The sequence below is a fragment of the Myxine glutinosa genome, unplaced genomic scaffold, assembly GCF_964187855.1.
Source record: "Myxine glutinosa unplaced genomic scaffold, kmMyxGlut1.1 SCAFFOLD_913, whole genome shotgun sequence".
NCBI classification, from domain to species: Eukaryota; Metazoa; Chordata; class Myxini; order Myxiniformes; family Myxinidae; genus Myxine; species Myxine glutinosa.
In genome coordinates this window covers 10,001-35,374 of record NW_027617008.1, presented here as the reverse complement: position 1 = coordinate 35,374, position 25,374 = coordinate 10,001, and the positions used below count along the sequence as shown (strand labels likewise).

The window sequence follows — 25,374 nt, the reverse complement described above, 5'->3', positions numbered from 1 at the left end:
TGAGTTTTATGGATAGATTGTATATGGGGACACATTTTATTCATTTACACTCAATCCCTAAATGTTGATGGTCAAGATGATATGGTGGGCTGAAAAAAATATGGCAATCAATGGATCAGCCAAGAGTAAGTCGCAGGTGATCACTTTGTGATCGCAGATATTGAGTTACGATTATTATGATTCTTATTTTGTAACAACATCAATAGTATTATGCCATTATCATTATCATTAAGCCATTACGATCAGACGAATTGACTTTAATTTGTGGTTATAAGTTTTTTTTACTTCCAGTAGGTGTGTGGACCAGCGACTCGTGTCCACTGCCTGTGTGTAGGTATACAGTACTGTACATGAATACTCAGATTTCTCCAAATTCACCTCAGGCAATTATTAAACAATGCTACCAACCATTATGAATGGGGTTATGTGTCGAATAAAGGTCACAATTGGGCCGTAAGGGTGGCAGGGACGATATATCGCAAGTCACACTTTGAGCCATGACCGGGGGAAATCACATATGAGACCACTATATATGTTATAAACAATCCATGTCCAGTTCACATATAATCTGATGTCTGGAGAAATTGGACAGGCAATGGGATACATCATTCATGCGTAAAGACTCATTCAAGCACATTAATTAGCTAAATGTAATTGCGGCCTACCTAGATGCCGAACTAGTGGTCGATTAGTCTGTAGGGGGTGCGGTAAGGAGAGAATCCCGCAAGGATTTCTTACAAATTAATTTTATTTCAGTCTAGTGTTAAACAGCAATAGCAACTGTTGAAAAAAGTAATCATACGTTGGGCAGAATTGACTGAATGGTTCTAGTTGTTTTAATGTTTTTTTTACTTCTGGTTGGTGTGCTTCACAAAACACCATGATAAGCTATCTAAACACCTTCACACAACATTTGTCCATGACGAAAACCCCCTGGAGGAGAGGTGGAAATGAAGTCACGACAACCTCCGTCATCGGATCCTTAGTCTCCCTGGAAAGTTTGGTTGAGATTGGACAAGTACCAACCAAAGGCATCCCTGTCAGGCAGACAGACAACAATCACGGTCAGGCAGACAGACGACACTCGCAGTCAGGCAGACAGATGACACTCGTGGTCAGGCAGACAGACGACACTCATGGTCAGGCAGACAGACGACACTCACGGTCAGGCAGACAGACGACACTCACGGTCACGCAGACAGACGACACTCATGGTCAAGCAGACAGACGACACTCATGGTCAGGCAGACAGACAACACTCATGGTCAGGCAGACAGACGACACTCACGGTCAGGCAGACAGATGACACTCACGGTCAGGCAGACAGACGACACTCATGGTCAGGCAGACAGACGACACTCACAGTCAGGCAGACAGACGACACTCACGGTCAGGCAGACAGACGACACTCACCGTCAGGCAGACAGACGACACTCATGGTCAGGCAGACAGACGACACTCACAGTCAGGCAGACAGACGACACTCACTGTCAGGCAGACAGACGACACTCACGGTCAGGCAGATAGACGACACTCATGGTCAGGCAGACAGACGACACTCACGGTCAGGCAGACAGACGACACTGATGGTCAGGCAGACAGACAACATTCACGGTCAGGCAGACAGACGACACTCATGGTCAGGCAGACAGACGACACTCATGGTCAGGCAGACAGACGACACTCATGGTCAGGCAGATAGACGACACTAAATTGTGTGTTTTAGTATAATTCCGACTTGAGAAGAACAAGAAGGACATGGCTATATGAGACTTACCACACAAACTCGCATACTGCAAGCAATGACAAAAGACAGTAAATAAAGACAGAATCATAAACCGACTTCCTGCTGATATGGACGGATACCTATTCGTTTTCTTAATTCAAAATTGAGGCTAATGCAAGAGCAAGTCAACAGAGGGGAAAAGGCAATGCCCTGACAGTGGGGGCAGTGGGGCAGCAAGCATGGGAAAGAACAACAACAACAACACAACATGCATTTTAAGGCCATTTTCCCTGCTAGAGCGGGGGTTAGCCTTGCGGTCCCCATGGCAATCTCCTCCATTTTGCCCTATTTTCTGCATCTCTCCTTGTTAACCCCCTTGTCCACATTTCTTCTTCCACCATCTTTAGCCAAGTCTTTCTCGGTCTTCCCCGTCCTCTACTTCCTTCTACATTCATTTCCATCACTCTTCTCAACCAGTCACTTTCATCCTCCCTCAACACATGACAAAAGCATCTCAACCTGTTCCTCTTCACAGCATCAATCACAGGCTCTATTCCCATCATCTTTCGCAATTCATCATTTGTCTTCCTCTCTCTCAACGATACTCCGCACATCCACCGAACCATTCGCATTTCCACCCTTTCCAGCCTTCGTTGCTGCTCTACGTTCATTACCCATGTCTCGGTCCCATAAATCATAACACTTCTCACACATGCAGCAATGCAGCATACACCTTTCCCTTCAGCTTCAATGACACTCCCCTCCTCATCAGCACGCCACTCAGTTCCCGAAACTTCTTCCATGCACATCTCACTTTAGCAACCGTTGCCGAGTCTGATCCACCTTCTCCATTCAGCACGTCTCCGAGGTAGCAAAATGTTTTCACACCTTCCAGCTTCACGCCGTCTCCAAGATCCAACTGAACATTTCCTCCATCTGCAGTTCCCTCTGTGCTGTGCACACCTTACATTTGAATGTAGCTGCCACATTGGTTAATGACCCTCTCAGACCACTACATTTTTGATGAACCCACTCAGCGCACATTGCACATTGAATGGAGTTCACTCCGACACCCTTCCTGCACACAGCACATGGCCACATCCCGGTTCTTTCCACCTCACCACATGCTTTACCACTTGCCATCACCTTCGTCTTTCCGATATTCACCTTCAGACCTTTTGTCTCCATACATTCCTTCCACTTGTTCATCTTTTCCTTCAGTCCATCCATACTTTCCACAATCAACACCAGATCATCTGCATACAACAACTCCCATGGTAAACCCTCCTTTACGTTCCGAGCCAGCACCTCTATCACAGCTACAAATAGTAGTGGACTTTGTACCGACCCCTGATGGGAAAGCATGGGAAAGAAGGAACAGGAAAATAATGGGAGGAAACAGCAAGAGACCCAAACTATGCCAACAAGACCACCGGCCCGGACAAGCACATCCAAACCGAGCACAAAAACACATGACGGCACACAATGAGACGGCACACAAACAACTAACAAAAACTGTGAAACAAAATTCCGGAACACGTATCCTCAGATTTTGAAGACTGCCTCTCAGAGCAGAGAAGATAGTGTCTGACTGTGAATGAATCCAGATTATAACCCAAGTATTATAAGACAAATGGCACTTTTCCATACCACTCTTGTAGACATTAATTGCATAAAATCATTTTGTCAAAATTTTGTATTTTCAACATTTATCTCAGGTCCATGGAGGACCTTGTACATTACATACATTTCATGCATATTAACACCAGACTGTATATGTATTTCCATAAATCTTTAAATTTCTGTCACTATGAAACGTTGTAATTTAATTTTTATGCATTTAAGTTTTGTTTATATAAGCAACAGCTTACTGGACTTGTGTGCACTGGATGATCTTTGAATAAGAAGTTCCTGATTCCCAAGAAAATGTATTTATCAGCACACTTAGTATAGCAATGATGGTGCCTCCTGAAAAGGTATGAAAAGGTAATTTTTCTAGCTCCAAGAAAACTTTTCCATTGGTTTTCTTGTTTCAAGAAAGGGTCTTATTTTAAGAAAATATTTTCTTACTCAAATAATTATTTTTGATCGTGACATGTAAAGGCAACTCAAGTTATCCCGAAAATCGAGTGTGTGTGTGTGTATATATTTATTTATTTATTTTTATATATATATATATATATATATATATATATATATATATATATATATATATATATATGTATATATATATATATATATACAGTGAAACCTTGACTTACGAGTGCACCAACTTACGAGTTTTCCGAGATACGAGCCGTCGCTCGGTCGAATTTTTGCTTTGTGATGCGAGCCGAGATCTGAGTTACGAGCTTACGCCACCCGCCACTAGGTGGCCCAACGAGCGTTCAGGTCACGTGGTTATCTTGCCCTGCAAGCATCTCTGCCGTATATCGCTGCTGCTTTGTTTTCGCATTTTTGTTATTTTGGAAAATTTCTTAGTTTTAACCATGGGTCCTAAGAAATTGAGTGCCAAGGGCAGTGCTGAGAAGAAGAAAAGGATGATGTGCTTGGATATAAAACACGCAATCGTCGAAAAACATGAGCGAGGTGTGCGTGTTGTCGACTTGGCGAGGCAGTACGATCGTAGTACTTCTACGATATGTACGATTTTGAAGCAGAAGGAGTCGATAAAGGCTATAACGCCAGCCAAGGGCGTTACGATTATTTCAAAGCTCCGGACCTCTGTCCATGAAGAGATGGAGAAGTTGTTGTTTGTGTGGTTGACGGAGAAGCAGCTCGCAGGAGATACCGTGACCGAGAGCATCATCTGTGAGAAGGCACGAGACATTTACAGGGAATTGGTGCAGCAGACGGCGGGAACATCAACGGACGAGGCATCGGAAGAGTCATTCAAAGCCAGTCAGGGATGGTTTGATAATTTTAAGAAGAGGACCGGCATTCACTCCGTCGTCAGACATGGTGAGGCAGCAAGCTTGGATGTGAAGGCAGCTGAAGATTTTATTATAACTTTTGCCGAACTGATAGAAGCCGAAGGATACATCCCCCAGCAAATCTTCAACTGTGATGAGACAGGGCTCTTCTGGAAAAAGATGCCGAGGAGGACGTATATAACGGCAGAGGAGAAGAGCATGCCAGGCCACAACTTGTTCAGAGTGCCGGCGATAGCTCGCCTTCTCTTTGTGGAAGACACGGTGAGATCCTTAACATCCAACAACTAATGGGACGCAAACGGGGCGCCCAGTTTAGCGGTACACACATTGATGAATCACCCTGCCTGTGAAACACCGACATGACAGGTTATAGCTGGGTCGGGATTCAAACCCAGGCTGGACAGTTTAGAGTCAAGTGTGCGTACCTCCAGTCCAGGCCATCCTGCCAACTTGTATGCTGCATACAGGTGAAATATAAAGCGCGAGATATTTATATATATATATTTCAAAAAAAATTGGTGTGGTTTTTGGGGGGCTGGAACGGATTAATAGCATTTCAATTCATTTTAATGGGGAAATTTAATTTGAGAAACGAGCAAATTGAGTTACGAGCTCGGTCACAGAACGAATTAAACTCGTAAGTCAAGGTTTCACTGTATATATATATATATATATATATATATATATATATATATATATATATATATATACACAAAGAATTAAGTTAAGCACCCCTACACAACGAATTAAGGTAAGCACCCCCTAATATATATTCTTTGTGTATATGTATACATTGGCATATATTCTAAGGTATGTGAGATCAAATAATGATTGGTATGACATTAGCAATTATCCATTGATGAAATGCAGATGAGTGCACTCGTAGGGTTGAGTTGGGTTGAGTAGTGATCCGATCACGTGGGTCCTACACACGTTATTGACGCAAAGAGCGCTAGAGGTCTTCTCAGAACAATGACTGTACGTTAGAAAACATAAACGTCATCCACACTGTCCGTGATGGACCTATAGCTCCATACTTAAATTGAGGTGAAAATATGCCTAAAATTCCCAAAAAATTTCACCTTAAATTATTCAGAAAAAAATAATGAAAACGGCATGATTGTTATGTTTTTATGTGACCATAATATCACTTCTCCAGAAAATATAGCAATATCATGGGTATATTACACTGTTTTGACGACAACAAACTTGTAATGTGCGAGGTTGTAAAAAAACGGGGGGGGTGCTTAACTTAATTCTTTGTGTATATATATATATGTTGGAACCCATCTGTGGATCGGTCCCATCGGCCGATGGGTCTGACCCGTTTGCGGATCCGCAGATGGGCGACCCATCTGTGGATGCACGAGAAATGACAATGCAGACCCATCGGCCGATGGGTCTGCGCCATCTGCGGATGTGTTGTTCACCTTGAAGGAATGTGTATGCATCAATGGTGGATGAGTATGTTTATTTGAACCTAAAAATAAGCAATTGATGTCATAAATGTTTATAAAGCAGTCCGTGACATGTGGTTTGTCGATAACCGTTTGTCGATAAGATAAAAATAAGATAATGTCGCTCCATTTAAAAACGCTGGTCTACTTCGCTGGTGGCACTGGCAGACTCAGCTCTCCATTGTTTATATAGCAATTCCTGGCATGCCTTAATCACCCCAAAGCTAAAGATGAAGGTGTGGCTTCGTAATCGGGACATTGTCAATTATATAAACACAATAACGCATTATGTGATTCTATGAGGCCCTCAGTGTGATTCTATGAGGCCCTATGTGATTCTATGAGACCCTCAGCGATGGGTCTGACGCGTTTGCGGATCCACAGATGGGTCGCCCATCTGCGGATCCGCAAACGGGTCAGACCCATCGGCCGATGGGACCGATCCACAGATGGGTTCCAACATATATATATATATATATATATATATATATATATATATATATATATATATATATATATATATATATATATATACAGACTTGGCATTTAATATGGAATTTTTTTTTTTCCTTGACTTGGGTTTACTTTCTGAACTCGGTATATCAATCTGGTGAGTTTCTTTTATGCTTCGGTGATTTCTTTGTTAAAAGAACCATGTCACTGATTGTCTGTCCCAGCAAGAAGTCAATAACAGGATTATATCACAGGTGGCGTGACAAAATGTACGGACAGGTACATTTGACGATTGGCTTCACAATCGGGTATATAAGGGTTGTTGCGTTCTGTATTAGTGGAAAACAACTGCTGCACATCTACAAAAGTTATTGCCGCTTCCCCTGGAGATGGTACGTCAACTCGACAATGCTGTTTGTCATCTAGTGGTGGCTTTACGAAATTCCGACATTATACAGCGTGCTATTGCTCAGCAGTATGACATCACTCAAGGTCAGGTGTCAAAGATCCTGAAACGAAATGCTCAAAGGGGTGTCCCTACTCCAATACCGAGGTCAGGACATCCCCGCAGAACCACAAGGAGGGATGATCGCCAACTGCACCGGTTAGTCCGCAATGGCCGTACCAAGTCTGCTAATCGGCTTCGGTCTGAGTGGCAGCAACTGACAAATGTGCCTGTATCCAGAAGGCTAGTCAACCAACGACTGGTTCAAGCAGGCTATCGTGCGAGGCGTCCCCTGAGAAAGCCACGTCTGACCAGACAACACCGCCAGCGTCGATTGCAGTGGGCCAGAGAGCACCGTCAATGGCAGCCAGGACACTGGAATCACGTGATCTTCAGTGACAAGTCTATGTTTCTGGTCTATCGTCAATATGGCCGCGTCCGAGTGTGCAGACAAGTGCATGAAGCCTACAACGAAGATTGTATAGTGCCAAGAGTCCATGCTGGAGGTGGTGGGGTGACCGTTTCGGCTGCTTTTCATGCAAGGGGCAAAACTGACCTGGTTGTTCTGAATGGAAACCTGAACCAGTTCAAGCACAGGGCCATTCTGAAAGAAACATTGCTTCCATTTGTTCGTGCAGCCTATCGAGGAAACTTTGTCTTCCGAGATGACAATGCACGGCCTCATCATGCTCGCATGATCCAACACTTTCTTGCTGACTGTGGCGTAGAGCATATGGAGTGGCCTGCCATGTCCGCGGATATGAATCCGATAGAGAACTTGTGGGCAGAATTAACGCGTCAAATCGACAACTCGGACCAGCAGCCTGCCTCTGTGCGTGAATTGCAGCAGGCTATTGTAACTGCATGGCAAGCGATTCCTGTCCAAACCTTGGCAAATCTCGTGAACAGCATGCCTCAATGTGTACGTGCTCTCCTGAATGCTCGTGGGGGTTACACGAAGTATTGAACTGTAATTTTACTGTCCGTAATCCCAGTCGTAATTTAACTTTTGTTTTTGTTAAAAAAAATTTTTGGCTAATGTGCAAAATAAAGAGATACTTCTGGAAAACGCACAAAGGTTTAACACAGTACTGTCCGTGAATTGAGTTCCATATCAGTTTACATCACTTTCAAGGATCAATTTACTTGCTTCGAAATGTCAAATGTGGTTTTTGTTCTTTTAATGGTCACATTAACAAAATCTAGAATAATTTCAACATCATTCCAATGAACTTTTGGTTCTAAGTCATCTTGAAAAGTAAGTTCACCCCCACAAAAAAAATATTCCATATTAAATGCCAAGTCTGTATATATATATATATATATATATATATATATATATATATATATATATATATATATATGTGTGTGTGTGTGTGTGTGTGTGTGTGTGTGTGTGTGCAAGGCATGTGTTTTGTGGAGTTCTACTGTAGTTTTTTTTTAGGTGTATTGTGATACACCAAAATGATCATCATGACTTCCTGAGTTGATTCGGCAAATTAACAAAGAATCCGGAAGAATTCCCATATTTTAAACACACGCCATGTGAAGGTGTATAGATCAGCTTAATAGTCCTTCCATGACATGGCATACCAATTATAAAATAAATTGCAAAAACAATAACATTGTAACAAAGCATATATTAATTAATACCAATAATATTAACAACGATAATAATAATAGTATCATTTGGCAATAATAATAACGAACGTATAATCCCCACCCTGGCCCGGACACATCTAGGCTTGGTGAAAGACAAGCTAATACTTAAGCAATACAGCAGGCAGGTATGCTACAAGGCCGTGAAGACCAATTAAAATTAGGTGCAATGGACCAATGGGCCCACTAGTATTGAAAAGAAACGTTTTTCTCCCAAAATGCAGGACACTGCAGACACCAAAACTAAACACTTAATGCCTACCTCTGGGAACCCAAAAAATTATATATAAAAAAATTTAAATAACAGAAAAAATAAATAATTGAAAAAATTTACATAAGTGAAGAAATTAGAAAAACTGATGAATAACAATCGAAATAAATGAAAATTTTAATCATTGAAAAAATAATTAAATAATTAGAAAAACAAACAATTTATAATGAAATAATCGAAAATTGAAAAAAATATGTTAAACATTGAAAAATGAAATAATTAATTGCAAAATTATTCTTCAAAAAGCAGGACACCATGGACTGCAAAACTAAACAATTAATGTGTTTTAACTAAACAAACAATTTGCTTACTGGACAATTCATTTTGTTTGTTTTGTTTAAACATTTTAAATTTTGTTGTTTGTTCAAACAAACAATGAATTTTAACAATTAACAAAACTAAACAAACAACTTACGGTACCATAATTATCATGAGATGTGAAGGTTCCTTGATCGATTGATCCACAACAAGCAGAGGCGAGAAAATCTTCCAACCACCAGTTTATTCAGCAAACCAAATGTGACAGCGAACACAACTCGGGAACTCTCTCATACCTCCCTTCTCATTCCCATTTATAGCCCCCTATAAAAAAACTACTGTTCTTGCCTCTCGAAGAAGCTCCCATTTTCCAAGGGATTCTACACCTGGAAATAACTGGAATATTCTCAAACCTTCGGTGATTATTACTCCCGCTGCTGAAGGTGGACGGAGGTTGTGTTTTTCCCCTGTTTGTCTGTTTCTGACTATGAGCAGAATATCTCAAAAGTTATGGACAGATTAAGATGAAACTTGTTTGAGAGGTTCAGTGTGTGACAAGGACGAATCAATTCGATTTTGGTGGTGAGGATCCAGAATCGGATACAATAATTTTCAAATTAAATAAGTGATTGTTCACCATTGATAGATAGGGCCAAAAACGATAGAAAAAAGAAGAACCGGAGGCCATTTTGGAACCGGAGAAAGACATGAAAAAAGAAGAACCGCCTTCAGAGGCCATTTTTCCCCCGCAAAGCGGGGGTTGACCTTCTTCTTTTTGGGGCACCGTGGTCCTCTTTTTTAAGCAACTTTTCCCCTTTTGGGTCTTCTGGGGATGCCCTTCCTGCAACCAACCATGTTAGTTGCCTCTTGCCACACACAGGGGAACTACCAGTGTACTCAATTTGCGGACCTCAGAAGGATGACAGGCTAAGTCAACCCCCCCCCCCCACCCCCACCACCCCCCCCCCCCACCCCCACCACCCCCCCCCCCCCCCGGCGTTAATTCATCGAACCAGGATCCTAGGATCCCAAGCCGGCACCCTAACCGCTAAACCAACACCAGGCTCAGGGCCAAAAACGTGATGACAAAACTTGATGGATGAGTTGGGTAGGCGACAAGAACAAGCCGATTCGATTTTGGTTCATGTCGGATCCAGATCTGACCTGTCAGTAGGATCCAAAAGGTAAAACTGTTCAGCCTGGCGGAGGTATGCTCTCTACCGAGTACCGTTCTTGTTTTATACGAGTCGATGGCTAACCCTAAAATTAATTATAACTTGTTCCCCTTTTACACAAAACTTTTTGTACATATATCTCACCTCCGAAAATATTACACAAGCATATATTATACTTGTACCAATACGTTTTTGTATTAAACCCTAGGCAGACCAGCGCTACCTTCTCGCTCTACCCATACATCGCCCAACAGACAGGCAAATAATTTCTGACAGAATTTTCTTCAGAAAGACATGATAATGCAGTTGCTAACTTGCAATAGCCCATATCGAAAGATGACGTGATTATGGAATTTATTCCCATGTGGACAGCTTGGATGTAGGAAAATAAACGGAGCGATTGGTTCACACGATTGTTTTATTAAATTTGTATTTGACACATTGTAGAGAGAGAGAGCTTGCGGTTTAAGGCCAGACAGTAAATTATCGAAGACAAATAAGCCAACAATCTATCTTGGATCCTTGGGCATTAAGGCCTGTGTCTCACCCTCCATCTTTGTATTATCCCTTGGCAAAAAAAATACTATGGAAATATATTCAACTGAAGATACGTTGTGACGACGTTTGAGAGAGGGGAACTTGAAAGTTCTATGATTAATAGAGGTGAATGGCAAAGGTAGATAGGTCTGTTTAACTGGAGTGACAAAGTAGAAAAGTGAAGCATATTGAAGTTGAGGTGAATTTCCAAACTGATTTTCAAAACTTTAAGATCAGTTCTGCTGAGATCCACGGGTCCCAAAATCCTGCTCTGCCGCTCTATCTCACCCGCTCTCTGTTCTCTTCACCTTCTCTTTTGCTCAAGGTCATCTGCCATCTGCTTGGAAATCAGTCAACATTACCGCTTTACACACAAAAGGTGCAAAAACAGATCCTTGCAACGACAGACCAATCAGCCTTCTCCCAATAATCAGTAAGGTCATGGAATCATCATTGCTTCTGACATGAAATCCTTCCTCTTCTACAATGGCTTGATCTCGCATCATCAATTTGGATTCAGACCAGGTCATTCTACTCTGGACATGCTGCTTCTGCTGTATCAACAATGAATGGAGGTCCTCAACGCCAAACAGGAAATTAGAGCCGTCTCCCTTGACATATCACGTGCCTTCGATACGGTCTGGCACCCTGCTCTGCTCACAAAACTCTCCTCTTATGGTATCTGTGGAAATCTCCATGCATGGCTTGCGGACTTCCTCTCCGGTCGTAGTCAACGTGTGGCCCTGAATGGAATTCTTTCATCTCCCCTTCCTGTTCAGGCTGGAGTTCCCCAAGGCAGTGTTCTGGGCCCTGTGCTTTCTCTTGTCTTCATCAATGACCTCTCCGACTCTCTAGAAAATCCTCTCTATCGCTTTGCGGATGACTCCATTCTCTGCAGCTCCATATCTCAACCCTCAGATCGGCAGTCTGCAGCCTCTTCACTCTCTGCAGACCTGGACAATATCACAAACTGGTCAAACAAGTGGAACATGTCTTTCAATCCTGACAAATCTCACACTCTCACTATGTCTCTCCGAAAAGACCGACTGGACAACCCTCCCATCTACTTTCTCAACAATCCTCTCCAAGAAGTTCTGTCACTCAAGCTTTTGGGTCTCACTATCTGCCATGATCTTTCCTGGGAAAACCACATTTCCAAGCTGGCCTCCAAAGCCAGTCGGTGACTGGGCATCCTCCGTCGTGGAAAGTCCTTCCTTGGCACACCTGAGCTTCTCACCACATACAAAGCTTTCATCCGCAGCTTGATGGAATACTACTCTCTCCTCTGGGCTGGTGCACCCCCCTCACATCTTGTTCAGCTTCACGCTGTAGAAAGCAAAGCTTTTAGAATCATTGGTATCTCCCGTGATGAAGCTGATTCTGAGGGCCTTTCACTCACTCGCCGCAGGCAGGTTGGTGGTCTTTGTCTTCCACAGACTCCTCTCCGGCCTAGCTCCCCCAGCTCGGTCTCTGTGTGTCCCCCAAATATTCCTTCAGGACGCACAAGATCTGCCAGCAACCCTCTTCTGGTGAAACTACCAAAATCAAGACTTTCTGCTCACATTCACTCTTTCATTCCTCCTTTCTCCCACCTCTGGAACAAACTTCCTCACTCTCTTCAATCCCACTCCTCCCTTCAGGTATTAAAACAGCTGTTCACCAACATCTCTTATCTTCCCCCATCCAAAACCTTGATCTTTTCTACCCCCTTTAATGCACCTCAAATTCACCTCTTCCAATCTCTGACTTCATTCCTGAAATTTCTAGTCGTGTCAATTTGTGTTATACCACGTACCCCTTCCTCTTCCCCTCCAGCCCTCTCCCTTCCACAGATCTCCTGATGTCCCTGTTCTGTACTGTTGTGCTTTTGTGCTTCCCTCTCTCTCCCCATCTTGTCTCCCTCTCCCTTTAGTATGTTTTATGTGGCTGTCTATGTTTTTTTGTGTTTTATGTGCTGATGTGTGTTTAATGTGCTGGCTCTTACACGAGCCTCGATCTTGCATCCTACAAAAATATTTTTGAATTGAAAATTGAAAGGCCAAATTGAAATTGAAAATTGAAAGGTCAAATTGAAAGTGCAGAAGTCCTTAGTTTTGGTTTGAATGATTGTTTTTTTAAAGGATGTTTGTTTGTTTTTCTACTCATGCATTCAGGCGGCATACTATTGCTCCGGTGAAGAATGTGATACCGAATGGTGCTGTGCTTGCCAAGACATTGCATTATGGATCTATTGCATTACAGGGTGCTGGATGCACTGCATTGGTGGTTGCGGTCGTGGCACGGAAATTGGAGTTGACGAAGGCTGAGAAACACGTCCACAATTTCATGATGGATACACAGCTCACAAAACGCGTAAGAATCATCTCTTGCATGCACATCTCTTTTGTACTCATTTTCTTCCTCCTTTCTTGTTTCTCTTCCATCAAAACCTTTTCCTGATTTGTTTTTTTCATCAGAAGCAGTGAGGTTCTTAAATCCTATCAACAAACTCTGGCACGATATGTTTATGCAGAGATTCAGCCCAAAGTCAGTAATTATTACCCTGCACTCACTAAGGGAAAAGCAGGGTTACGCATTCGGTTGCGTACATGTGGCTTGCGTGTGGCGTACGTGTCTGCATTTTTAAAATTCATTTTTTCGGCAACCGTTGGTCCGATTGGCAGGAAATTTTATCATAAGAGCACCTCCGCCTGCAGAAATTTTTTTATTCATAATTATGACGTCATAGGTCACGTGGTATGGACGCCATCTTGGAAAAACCTTACACCTCTATATCTCCCAAACCGCTCAATGGAAAAGGTTGAAACTTGGCTCATTGTCAAGTACTCCCCATGGGGAATAAGATGTGTTGATTGATCAGTGCCTTCATTATGATGTCATAATTCAACAAGTACAACGCTTAATCGGATCAGTTTGAAATTTATTGAGTATGATCTATGCAACAATTATATTAGTGAATATAAATTTATGATGTAATCGCTCATGTGGTCTGGCAGCCATATTGGATGAAAGAAAAAAAATATATAAAAAAACTGAAGAGTTGGCTCACTCCAAGTTGACTGCGCAGGGTAAGTATTCTATGAATACCATCTAGTTTCCAATTGTGATGGCATTGATATAAGCCTTTTGCTACCATGTCAAATGTCATTAAGAGAGCACATCAATAGAGCAAACTACCAGGCACTAATCTGGAGTTGGGCAGACTAGGCATGCCCAGATGGTCATGGTTGGTGTGTGCTGTAGGACGCCTATAATATGAATGGTGGAGTGGAGCATCAATGCCACAATAAGTTGTGGATGTGCTGGTGCTAACAGACTCCAGTGTGGAGGAGCAACAGGAGGAGGAAACAACAGAATTAGACAATTTGACAGATGTTATTTTTGATTGTGATGACTAGAATCGGTTATGTGTATTACTTTTACAGTTACCTGTCAAAAATATATAATTGGTGTAATAATCCTGTATGCTGTATTATTGTGTATTAATTATCTATCGTATAAAGTCCATCAAAAATGACGGGTTGGAACAGTTTATTTGCCAGTGCAGCCGCATGAGCGTGCCAAAGTCTGAAGCCTGCGCGTAGTGTGAGGTGTGCTTGTAACTTTTTTTAAAATTTATTAGACATCCTACGGACGTAAATGAACACTAGTTTTACTCTCTGTGTGTTGCTCATCACATGCAGCGAATTTCACCTCCCTGTGCCTTGTATTTATTGTGATTATTTTTAAAATCCCACTTCTCTACACCGACCTTGAGGCTCAGTTTGCAAGCCACCATCTACAATTCCAATGTAAGAGACATAATTGCTCTTTGTTTGGGTCTTCAGAGTCCTTGGGGCCTTTTGGGTCCTCTGGGTCATTTGGGTCCTCGGACAAGGCACAGGGAATTTCACCTCCCTGTGCCTTGTATTTATTGTGATTTGAAAAAATCCCGCTTCTCTACACCGACCTTGAGGCTCAGTTTGCAAGCCACCATCTACAATTCCAATGTAAGAGACATAATTGCTCTTCGTTTAGGTCTTCAGAGTCCTCGAGGTCTTTTGGGTCCTCTGGGTAATTTTGGTCTTTTGGTTGCTCAGGGTCCTTTTCGTCCTCGGATTTTTTGGGTCTTCGGGGTCTTTTCGTTCTTCTGTGTCTTTTCAATAATTTCAGTCACCGGGGTCTTTTGGGTCTCCGGGGTCTTTTTGGTCTTTTTGATCTTTTCGGTCTGCAGATTTTTTGGGGTCTTCTGGGTCTGTAAGGGTCTTCTAGGTCTTTCTGTAAGGGTCTAAGACCATCTGGAAAACCCTCCCATCTACTTTCTCAACTATCCTTTTGAAGAAGTTCTGTCACTCAAGCTTTTGGGTGTCACTATCTTGGTTGGCCTCCAAAGCCATTCGCCGATTGGGCATTCTCCGTCGTGCGAAGTCCTTCCTTGGAATTTTGGTGTCTATCGTGCTGTGGACACCACGATCAGTGTCTATCGTGCCGTGGACACCAAGGTCAGTGTCTATCATGCCTTGGACACCAATATCAGTGTCTCTCATGCTGTGGACACCTAGATCAGTGTCTATTGTGACGTGGACACCAAGATCAGTGTATCGTGATGTGGACACCAAGATCTGTGTCTATCGTGCCGTGGACACCAATATCAGTGTCTATCGTGCCGTGGACACCAAGATCAGTGTCTATCGTGCCTTGGACACCAAGATCAGTGTCTATCGTGCCTTGGACACCAAGATCAGTGTCTATCGTGCCTTGGACACCAACATCAGTGTCTATCATGCCATGGACACCAAGATCAGTGTATATATTGCCGTGGACCCCAGGATCAGTGTCTATAGTGCTTATCAACACTCCTGTACGGATGTGAATCTTGGGCACCCTATCGTTACCATATCAAACTCCTTGATGAATTCCATATGCCATGCCTTCGTAAGATTCTTCGCATCACCTGGCAAGACAGAATACCTAACACCTCAATCCTAGACCAGTGTTGAATCCATGGAATTGAGTATTTCCTGATGCATGCTCAGCTTTGCTGGTCAGGACACCTCTCACGCATGGAAGACTATAGAATCCTACGAGCGCTTTTCTATGGACAACTTAAATTTGGTAAACGGTCACGTGGCGGACAAAGCAAGTGCTATCAGGACGTCATTAAGTCTACACTCAAGTCTTGTGCCATCCCAGTTGTCACCTTGGAACATCAGGCCACAACACAGGTCAGCTTGGCGTTAACATTTGGCGCAAAGGCCTGGACCACTTTGAATGTGGGAGACTTTCCATGGAAAGACAGTGGAGGCAAGAAAGGAAAACCTGCCAACGTCCATCTCTGCAAGGACGAGTGTATACCTGCGATGTTTGCGGTAGACGCTGTTTGTCCCGCAATAGAATCTACAGCCATCGCACAATGCACAATGCTTAGTGAGCACGCCAATGGAGGGAAGTGATTCGTCATCATCATCATCATCATTCTCATCATCTCATCATCGTCATCATGAGAAAGCAAGCTGCTTGACTAAAATGGACTCCCCCACAAGTTTCATTGTATCAGGGTCTTGACTCTAGAGAATGCATAGAAAAACTGCAGATGGGATGGGATAAACGTATGCATGAAACTCCTTTGTGACGGTATTCCCAGGTGGAAATAATATAATGTGCTGTGGAGATGGTGGCCCAATCTTTTTATGAGAGGGCACATTGAAGTACACTACCAGTTGGCCTGTGCAAACAGCCATATCCTGTATTGTTGAGGTTGCTCCCTTACCATAGCCAGAGAGATATGGGTCATGACCAGAATGTGATCAGAAGAGCCAAAGGTGGCAGAAGAACAACAATCGAGATTGGATGGACAGTTAGTCATGAATATGGCGTACCAGGAGGAAAAATCCAAGTTGGAAAGTTCACAGGTTCAGTCAAAACCCATGGTTGCAGTAGGCCTTTGCTGCAATGCCATGACTGGTTGTTGTCAAGCCAACACCCAACCAGCTGGCATGGTGACAGTTGACGAATTAACAATTAAATGACCAATTAACACGTTGGTTTAATGAATAACAAATAAAATAAACGATCCTCATCAGCACTGATAAGTAAATAATTCTGCGGCATTGGAACAGTGGAAACTTCCACACCTCACATGAATAATCTTCTTCCTCCAAGACTTCCGTTGAAGTGAGGTAGTCTGGTTCCTTGTAAGGATTACTTTTCCTTTGGTGTGTTGCTCCATTGGGAATGATGGTATGCTGAAGAAGGAATAATCTTCCTCCAAACCTGCAGATATAGCAGTGTGGACTGACTACCCCTAATGATCCATCCTCCTTCAAACGGCCTCTTTCCTTGCCACCTGGAACATTCATGACACTTCCAAACCCTTCCCCCTTTTCCCCGAATGTGAACACTGAGGAGAAGATTAATATAGTGAACAAAGTACGTTACTTCCAGATGGAAACCTGGCATACCCAGTAGTGTCACGTACTGATAGTTTGAAGAGGCACCAAAGAGGTATATTAAAGCCATGGTCTGTTGATGTATGTTTGCAGTGTGTAAATTTGGTGATGATGTGTTGCTGTGCATGGATGCGGTGCAGGATTGGTTGGTGCTGTGGGACGCTGACGTTTACATTTTGGGGGAGGGAGTGGCGGTCTATAAGAGAGGGGATCAGCATTCGTGGAGAGAGGGAGGAGAGCGCATGGATCTGCAGGGTGAGTCATAAGTCCCAGGACACAGTTGTAGCTGCTTATACAAGATTTGTTTATACCATCTACCAGGGTGAGCCATAATCCCCAGGAGTAATATATTACAGTAATAATAACATATTACAGTAATACAAAAATTACAATACCTCCTTGGACATCAAGTGTATCCATGTGACGTCCACCGTTGTCACGGCACAAGATAATTTTTCTTCACGTATGGTGTTAAAACCGACACAAAGTACCATGTGTTATGGTGCCAAATGTTTCCTGAATGTGTTGCTTAAGTTCATCAATCGATGTCATACGATGACCTGCAACCTTAGCTTTAACATACCCCCACGCAGCATCGTCACAGGTGATCAGGTCAGGACTGTGCGGTGGGCAAAAAAGTGTTGGCAAAGACCTGCTAATCCAACTGTTGGGGAAAATTTTGATTGAGGTAATTTCGTACCACACATGCATGATGCACAAGTGCTCCATCCTGCTGGAAATAAATCTCATGGGCTGGCTAGTCTACATCGTTCAAGTTCAGGTGTGAGGTCATTCTCCAACATGTGCAGATATGACTGCTGGTGGCACGACACATCACAAAGTAAGGACCAATGAAGTGGTGAACAGATAACGCCACCCAAACCATAACGTGTGGTGGATGGTCTTGCACTTCTTCAGTATAATGTGGATTAGCATCACTCCAAAAGTGCACATTGCGTGGAGATGAACCGAGGGTAAACAGCACACTCATCACTAAACATAACCTTTGACCTTTTAGGAATTGTATCGAAGGGCTGTGGCAGTCCGTCACGAGCTGTCAACCTGTTTTATGATCTGCTTCTGACAATTCACAAATGACATGTTGGTTTATCTGGTTTCATGTGAAGATCTTCTTTCGTTGTGCGACTTAACGATGAATATGAAACCCCCAACTCTGCAGAACGTTTCCGTAATGATTTTTTCGGATATCTGAGAATGGATATTTTAATGTTATGAATTCCCAAATTGTCTGGTTTTTTTGGTCGTCCGCTGCGCTTGCTGTCACGTACACTTCCAGTCTGAAATTCCTTTTTCCCCAAAGATGAAGATTTGATTTTGACAGTGCTCGCTTTCCCAAACGCTCCTCGAAGTCCTCTTGCACCTGTTTCATTGTCCTGTTTGTTTCATTGTCCTCTCATGGTACCACGCCACTGCTATCAGCCTCTCTTCTACTGTAAATTCACTGGTGTCTGCCATCTTGGAATAATGCATTATTTATATTATCTGAAAAAAATGAAAACAGTATAAGTACATGGTATAAACATATCTTGTATACGCAGCTAAAACGGTGTCCCCGGACTTATGACTCACCTTGTATTGCTCGGTTGAGCTCTCTGTCACCGGCAGTATTGGTACGAGTAGGCATGGCCTGTGTCTCTGCTGCTGGGACATTCTGCCCGCGCGTACTGCCTGCTCGTCTGTCATCCAATCTGGGACTTCTGACTGCCAGCCTTCAATAAATCCTGGCTTATTCTGTGTCAATCTTTGTTGTACGAGCGTCTGCCTGGGAAGGGTGAGGTGGTAAGGGGGTTAGTTTCTCCACCTTTCAGTGAAGCATTGCGATTATTTATTTAGTTATACCTGTGTCTCAAGATTCTGTTTTCCATCTGCTGTCTCGTGCCTTCATTAAATTATTTACATTTATAAGCCTGTGTGTGTTAGTTCCCGTCATATTTACCCGTGCCGACAATTAGGATTGTTGAGCACCAACGGAGGATTAAATGAGTGTTAGTTCAAATATTTATAATCAACATGGCCGAGCCCCTAAAGCTAGACCATGGCGTTCGGAATACAGGGACATGCTAAAAATATCGCTCGGGCAAGATCCCAGTTTATTTTCGGTCATCCGTAGAGGATCTTCCCCGTGTTTGGTCTTCGTGGCAGCTGTGGTTGGTTGATGTGGGGGTCATACATGTGCCAATATTAATAGATCTTTTTTTTTTAAATAAAAATTTTTTGGGGGGGAGATGGAAGAACTACAACACAGAATGGACGAGAATATAACAGAACAAGACCAATGTAATGGTCCTAAGAATTATTTTATTAACACGATTCAAAACCTCCCTTGGAGGCCGGCTGTGTTGTAGCCCTGGAGGCAAGAATGGGATTGAACCGACTGAGGAAATTTGTTTCTCAGGTGAGGAAAAAGAAGAATAAATAAGTAGAGATGAGCAATGAGCCTGGATTTTGGGAGTTTCACCGCTCTTGGTTCATGGCAGAACGTGTGCACCTTGCAGGAATTGAGGATTTGGGATACAGAGCATGGAAAGGTCAGAGGCTGGGAAAGACCAGAAACGAGGCGGTAGAAGACAGAGAGAGGGGCCAAACCTGTCTGTGGTCTGACAGAAACCTTCCCAGATATTTTATTATTTATTTGCACTTGTGGTAATTATTTTCTGTAATTACCTTCTGCTTTTTTTTTTTCTCAATTGATTACCGCTGGCATGACCGCATGACTTTGCAGAGATTTATTTTCTTACTAATGTCGGACACTGTGATTTGTGAAAAAGGTAGAAGGATAAACGTGAGGTTCAGAAAGGGGATAAAAAGGGTGTATATATGGCCTCGTATGTTACTGTCTAACCAAGGGAGGGAATGTATTCACAAGAAAGCATAATACTGCATGTACATTGAACCAAAATCAATTGTATTGATAAATCTAAGCTTCCATATCAGTTGCATGGTTTTCTGCTTGTATATTACCCTGAATTAAATATCACTTTTCACAAACAAAAAAAATTCTATTCAACATCTACGTCGACAGGTGTCACCAAAATCGTTTTAAAATGCAATTTTCAGTGTCATGTTGCACATTATTTCACTTGTGTTCTTGTCACAAATTGTTAGAATGGTACAAGGTTAACTCCCATTCCATCCTCTGTTTTCCTTTTATGACACGATGCAATTCAATGACCTTTGTGTTAGATTTGCTCCAAAGTTCTTGTCTGGACATTGAATGTAGAAATATAAATTAAATAAAACAAACTGCCCTCAGTATGAAATAACAATGACTTTTGATGTAGTTTTCAGTCAGATCATGTCAAATAATGTCTGGTTATCTTGTTTTAATTATTTTTGTTGTCCTCTATCACTTTCATATTCATTGCATTGAGCATTAATTCAATTGAGATGTGGGAGAAGGTAATGAAAAGAGAAACAAAGTAAAACTAGAACAACACACGGCAGAGCGCATACCTCCACCAGGTTGAACAGTTTATGTTTTGTATCCACTGATTGGCCGGATCTGGATTCGGACCTGAACCAAAATCGAATCGGCTTGTTCATGTCACCTACCCAACTCATCCACCAAGTTTTGTCATGTCATCCACAACTTTTTGAGATATCGTGCTATATATAGTATATCGTTTTTAGCCCTATCACTCAATGGTGAAGAATCACTTAAAAATTCTGGGATCTAGTTCCGGATCTTCACCAAAATCGAATCATTTTCATCCTTGTCGCACACCCAACCTCTCCACCAAATCTTGTCCGAATCCGACCACAATGTTTTGAGAAATCCCCTCTGGGCTGGTGCTCCTGCCTCACACCTAGCTCGTCTTCACGCTGTTGAAACCAAAGCATTCAGAATCATTGGAATCTCCGCGATGACGCTATCTCCGAGGGCCTTTCACTTAATCACCGCAGGCAGGTTGGTGGTCTTTCCGTCTTCTACCGACTCCTCTCCGGCCTTGCTCCCCCAGCTGTCTCTGGGCTCTGTCCCCCAAATATTCCTCCTATAGGTCGCACAAGATCTGCCTGCAACCCTCTTATGGTTAAACTGCCAAAATCAAGACTCTCTGCTCACCTTCACTCCTTCATTCCTCTTTTCTCCCGCCTCTGGAACAAACTCCCTCACTCCCTTCAATCCCACTCCTCCCTCCAGGTCTTTAAAACAGCTGTTCACCACCATCTCTTATCTTCCCCAATCCAAAACCTTGATCTTTTCTACCCCCGCTAATTTCACCCCAAATCCACTTTTTTGAGATGAATTTTGTCTTCTTTCCTGGAAGTCCTTGGTGTCCTTGCGTTTTATACCTGTCCTGCCTCCCCCAAGGCCCTCTCCCTCCCACACATCTCCCGATGTCCCTGCTCTCAAATGTTGTGTTTGTATGCTTCCTCCCCTTCTCTCCCCATCTTGTCGACCGCTCCCCTTTTTATATACTTTTTTTGCTTGTTTGTTTGATTTGTTTGTTTGATAAATGTTAGCTCTTTCACGAGCCTCGACTCTGTATACAAAAAAAAAAAAAACATTAAAAAAAAAAAATCCTGTTCACAAACAGATAGACAGGGGTGAAAACATAACACGTTTCGAACAGACAGACAGCGCACGCCATGACAAATCCCCACCATTCCAACCTCAACCAAAGTTGGAAGATGGCAAAACGTTCCACCAAGAATGACCCGATATCAAATTTTGAGTTGAATTTTTTTCTGTTTTGACCCCTATGACTTACATTCCAACCTGCTGGGGCAGGAACAGAGGATCAAATGCCAAAACCCGTTGCATTTTCATGCGCCCCTCAATGTTGATAACATATAAAAAGTTGCATTTAAAAATGTTTGAAAAGGCGCCCGTAATTGGCAATTTTTGGTAGTTCACCTTTTGATACGCACTATGACCCTAGGGTGCGGGGCTAAAAATGATACTGCTCTCGCACCTTCTTGCCATGTGGTGATCATAACTACCAAGTTTGGTGAATTTCTGCACAACCGTTTGGGAGATAGTGTGACGGACAGACGGACAGACCGAGCCGATTACAATATCCCCCTGTGCCCCCCCTCCCATATTATTAGTCCCCTACTGGTGTACACCGGAGGGGACTATAGGTTTGCACGCCGTCCCTCCGTCCGTCAGTCTGTCAGTCCGTCAGTCCCTCCGTCCGTCACGCAAAGAACAGTTTTCCGGACTTTTTTTCTAAACTCTTAATGATAATGATTTCAAACTTGGCACATGGTTTCCTCATGATAAGTTACAGGTCAAGTTCGAACTTCACGACGTTTCGATCATTTTTGACAAAGTTATGGCACTTTGAACTTTGGGAATTCTGATAATTCTGATGATCCTTAACTCAGTGCCATTTTCAATTTTTATTTCCTTTAACAAAGATTTTCTCTGCAATAATAGGACCGATTGAGATCAAATTTTCACCATATGAGGGACTCAGTCTGTAGAATATTTTAATGGTAATTATGACGTCACAGGTCACGTGGTTCGGCCGCCATATTGTTTTCCGTGAAAACACGAAAACCCCTTTTTCTCTGCAACGGCTGAACAGATCGAGGCCAAACTTTGCAGGCAGAATCGCACACCCATGACGAACAAAAAAGTCAGCGAGCATGACTTCATGCGTCACATGGTTTCAGAGTTATGACGTTTTTAAGCATGAACCTTTAAAACCGAGCCCCTCCCTCATTTTTGATCCAATCGAGGGGAAACTTCACAGATCTGTTCAGCATGTCAATCTACTAAAATATCCTTTTGGAATTTGCAATAGGGCGTGTGGTTTGGCAGATATCGTTAATTAAACGAAAATATTTTAAAAATGGATATCTCTTGTTTATTCTGGAGTTGTCCTCAAGCCGCACCGCGCGCCCTCAGCCTCGTCTCGCGAACGTCCAAAGCGCGACACAGCGCGCGCTTTCCAGAGGGGCGGAGCCAAGCAGAGCAACATATATATACACATCGATCATTGATCATGAACCGGAAAATATAATAAATTACTGATATTTAGCGACTAGAAAGGTTCTTTATCAACAACTTATTTTGTCGTGCTTCTGCTGACCTGTCTGCAAGGTGTACAAATCGAAGTCCCGAGTGCGAATCACAGGTGAGCCCGTCCTGAGGTAATTAGCGATTGGGAACGATTCAGAACCTGTGGGTAAATAACCCTTGGTAATTTCCCCAACAGTTTTCCGGACGACAGACTTCCGGTAGGGGACATGTATTGCAGCGCAATACTCCGAATGCTTGTTTTAAAAGCGTGGGGATGATCTACTATATAAGAGAGCCGTTGGTCTGTCTATCTGTTTGTGTGTCGCCATTTTTCTCAGAGATGGCTGAACGGAGCTTTGTCAAACATTTAGAGGTTCTGATGGTATGTAAGCTTTTGTGAGTGCTTGGGAGTGTTTTAGTCAAAAAAATAAAAACTGAAAAATAAAAATAATAAAAATATTGCTTTCTAGTGCCGAAGCCTTTTTGATTAATGACAGTTATATACAAGTACACATTCACATAAATAAATACAAAACAGTCACCAGACATTTGAACACAAATAATAAAACAATTCCGTAAGCGGTTGAAGTTGGTTGTAAGGCTTCTTCTTCCTGACCGTCATTATACTTAACTGAGAAACGTGATGAACGGCACATTCACCAGAATATATTCAACGAAAAGGTAAAATGATGATTTGATATTTGTGATGGATTCTGATTTGGATGTAATTGCTTTTCCACTATATTTTCTCTCATTTAAAATATGTTAATGTTTCTTTTTCGCTTGAGCAACGCCGGATACTCCAGCTATAAACACTTTTATACTTTACTGGGGGTACAAATACAAATACAAATTTGTCTGGGGGATAACATAGGCTATGTGGCCACAGCCTCATGCAGTGGTGTGGAGGACCGGGAGAGTGAATTCTCTATGTAAATGTGTACCGTGTAGATTGTAAATGTAACATTGATGTTACTAAATGATGTTACTAAATGTAACACAAAACCTGGTGATGGTGGCAGAGGGTATTACAATTTCCTTTTTTTTTTTTTTTACCTGGGCAACACTGAGGTTAAAGCAGTCTATGCACATGTAAATCTTTCCTTCTTCTCTTCTCTCCCCCTCCCCCCCCCCCCCCTCAAAACGGAGGAGCCTGTCAAAGCCCCCCCCCCCCCAAAAAGATGTATATGTAGTATATCTTTCCCCTCTCTCTCCCCTCACCTCTCCTCCCCCCCCCTCCCCCTTCCACTCACCCCACTTCCTTCCTCAACCCTCCCTCACCAGCCTCCACCTCACCCAGCAACGCCGGGCACTCCTGCTAGTAATAACAGAAATCTTTATGGTGAATGAAGTAAGTACAGTATATTATAAATGTTATGTTACCATTTCATACTCTTTGGTAGTTTTTTTTTTTTTCAATGACATCATCACTCTTCGAGCTTATAACTACATGAATCGATTTTAAGATATTTAGAGTTTCCAACAGTAAAATATATTGATTATAAGAACGAGCACAAAGTGAAAATTACGGAAAGGTCATCAGGCCGATCAATCTTGTAGGACTTCCGGGTGGAGTTGGGATGCCACGTGAAAGAAGCGTGAGACCGGACGACAGAGATGAACAATGTTTCTGGTTTATGGGTGGTAATCGGTGTTGGATCGAGTACAGGATTGGGGCAGCATTAGGCAAAGTCTAGCATCGGAAAAGAAATGAAAGTAGGAGAGCTGCCTTTAGGAATGGATAGTGCTTGTATGTATGACCCACATATGCATCAGAAGTGAGATGGAAATGGCATCCACCCCCACACACATACATATGTGTATATATATATATATATATATATATATATATATATATATATATATATATATATATATATATATATATATATATATATATATATATATATATATATATATATATATATATATATATATATATATATATATATATATATATATATATATATATACAGACTTGGCATTTAATATGGAATATTTTTTTTTTCTTGACTTGGGTTTACTTTCTTAACTCAGGAT

The 25,374-nt window shown here is 42.4% G+C and overlaps 1 protein-coding gene across 1 annotated transcript in view; it reads left to right on the top strand.

The window, feature by feature from the left end:
* The window catches only part of LOC137436378 (small conductance calcium-activated potassium channel protein 2), a 104,577-nt gene extending 86,158 nt beyond the window's left edge, over positions 1-18,419 (top strand). Inside the window, exons 5-6 of the mRNA XM_078769013.1 lie at positions 13,156-13,266; positions 17,483-18,419. Of these exons, the coding sequence (XP_078625139.1) occupies positions 13,156-13,266; positions 17,483-17,608 (237 nt within the window). The 3' untranslated portion in view covers positions 17,609-18,419. The remainder of the gene's footprint in view (positions 1-13,155; positions 13,267-17,482) is intronic.
* Positions 18,420-25,374: the final 6,955 nt, after the last annotated feature.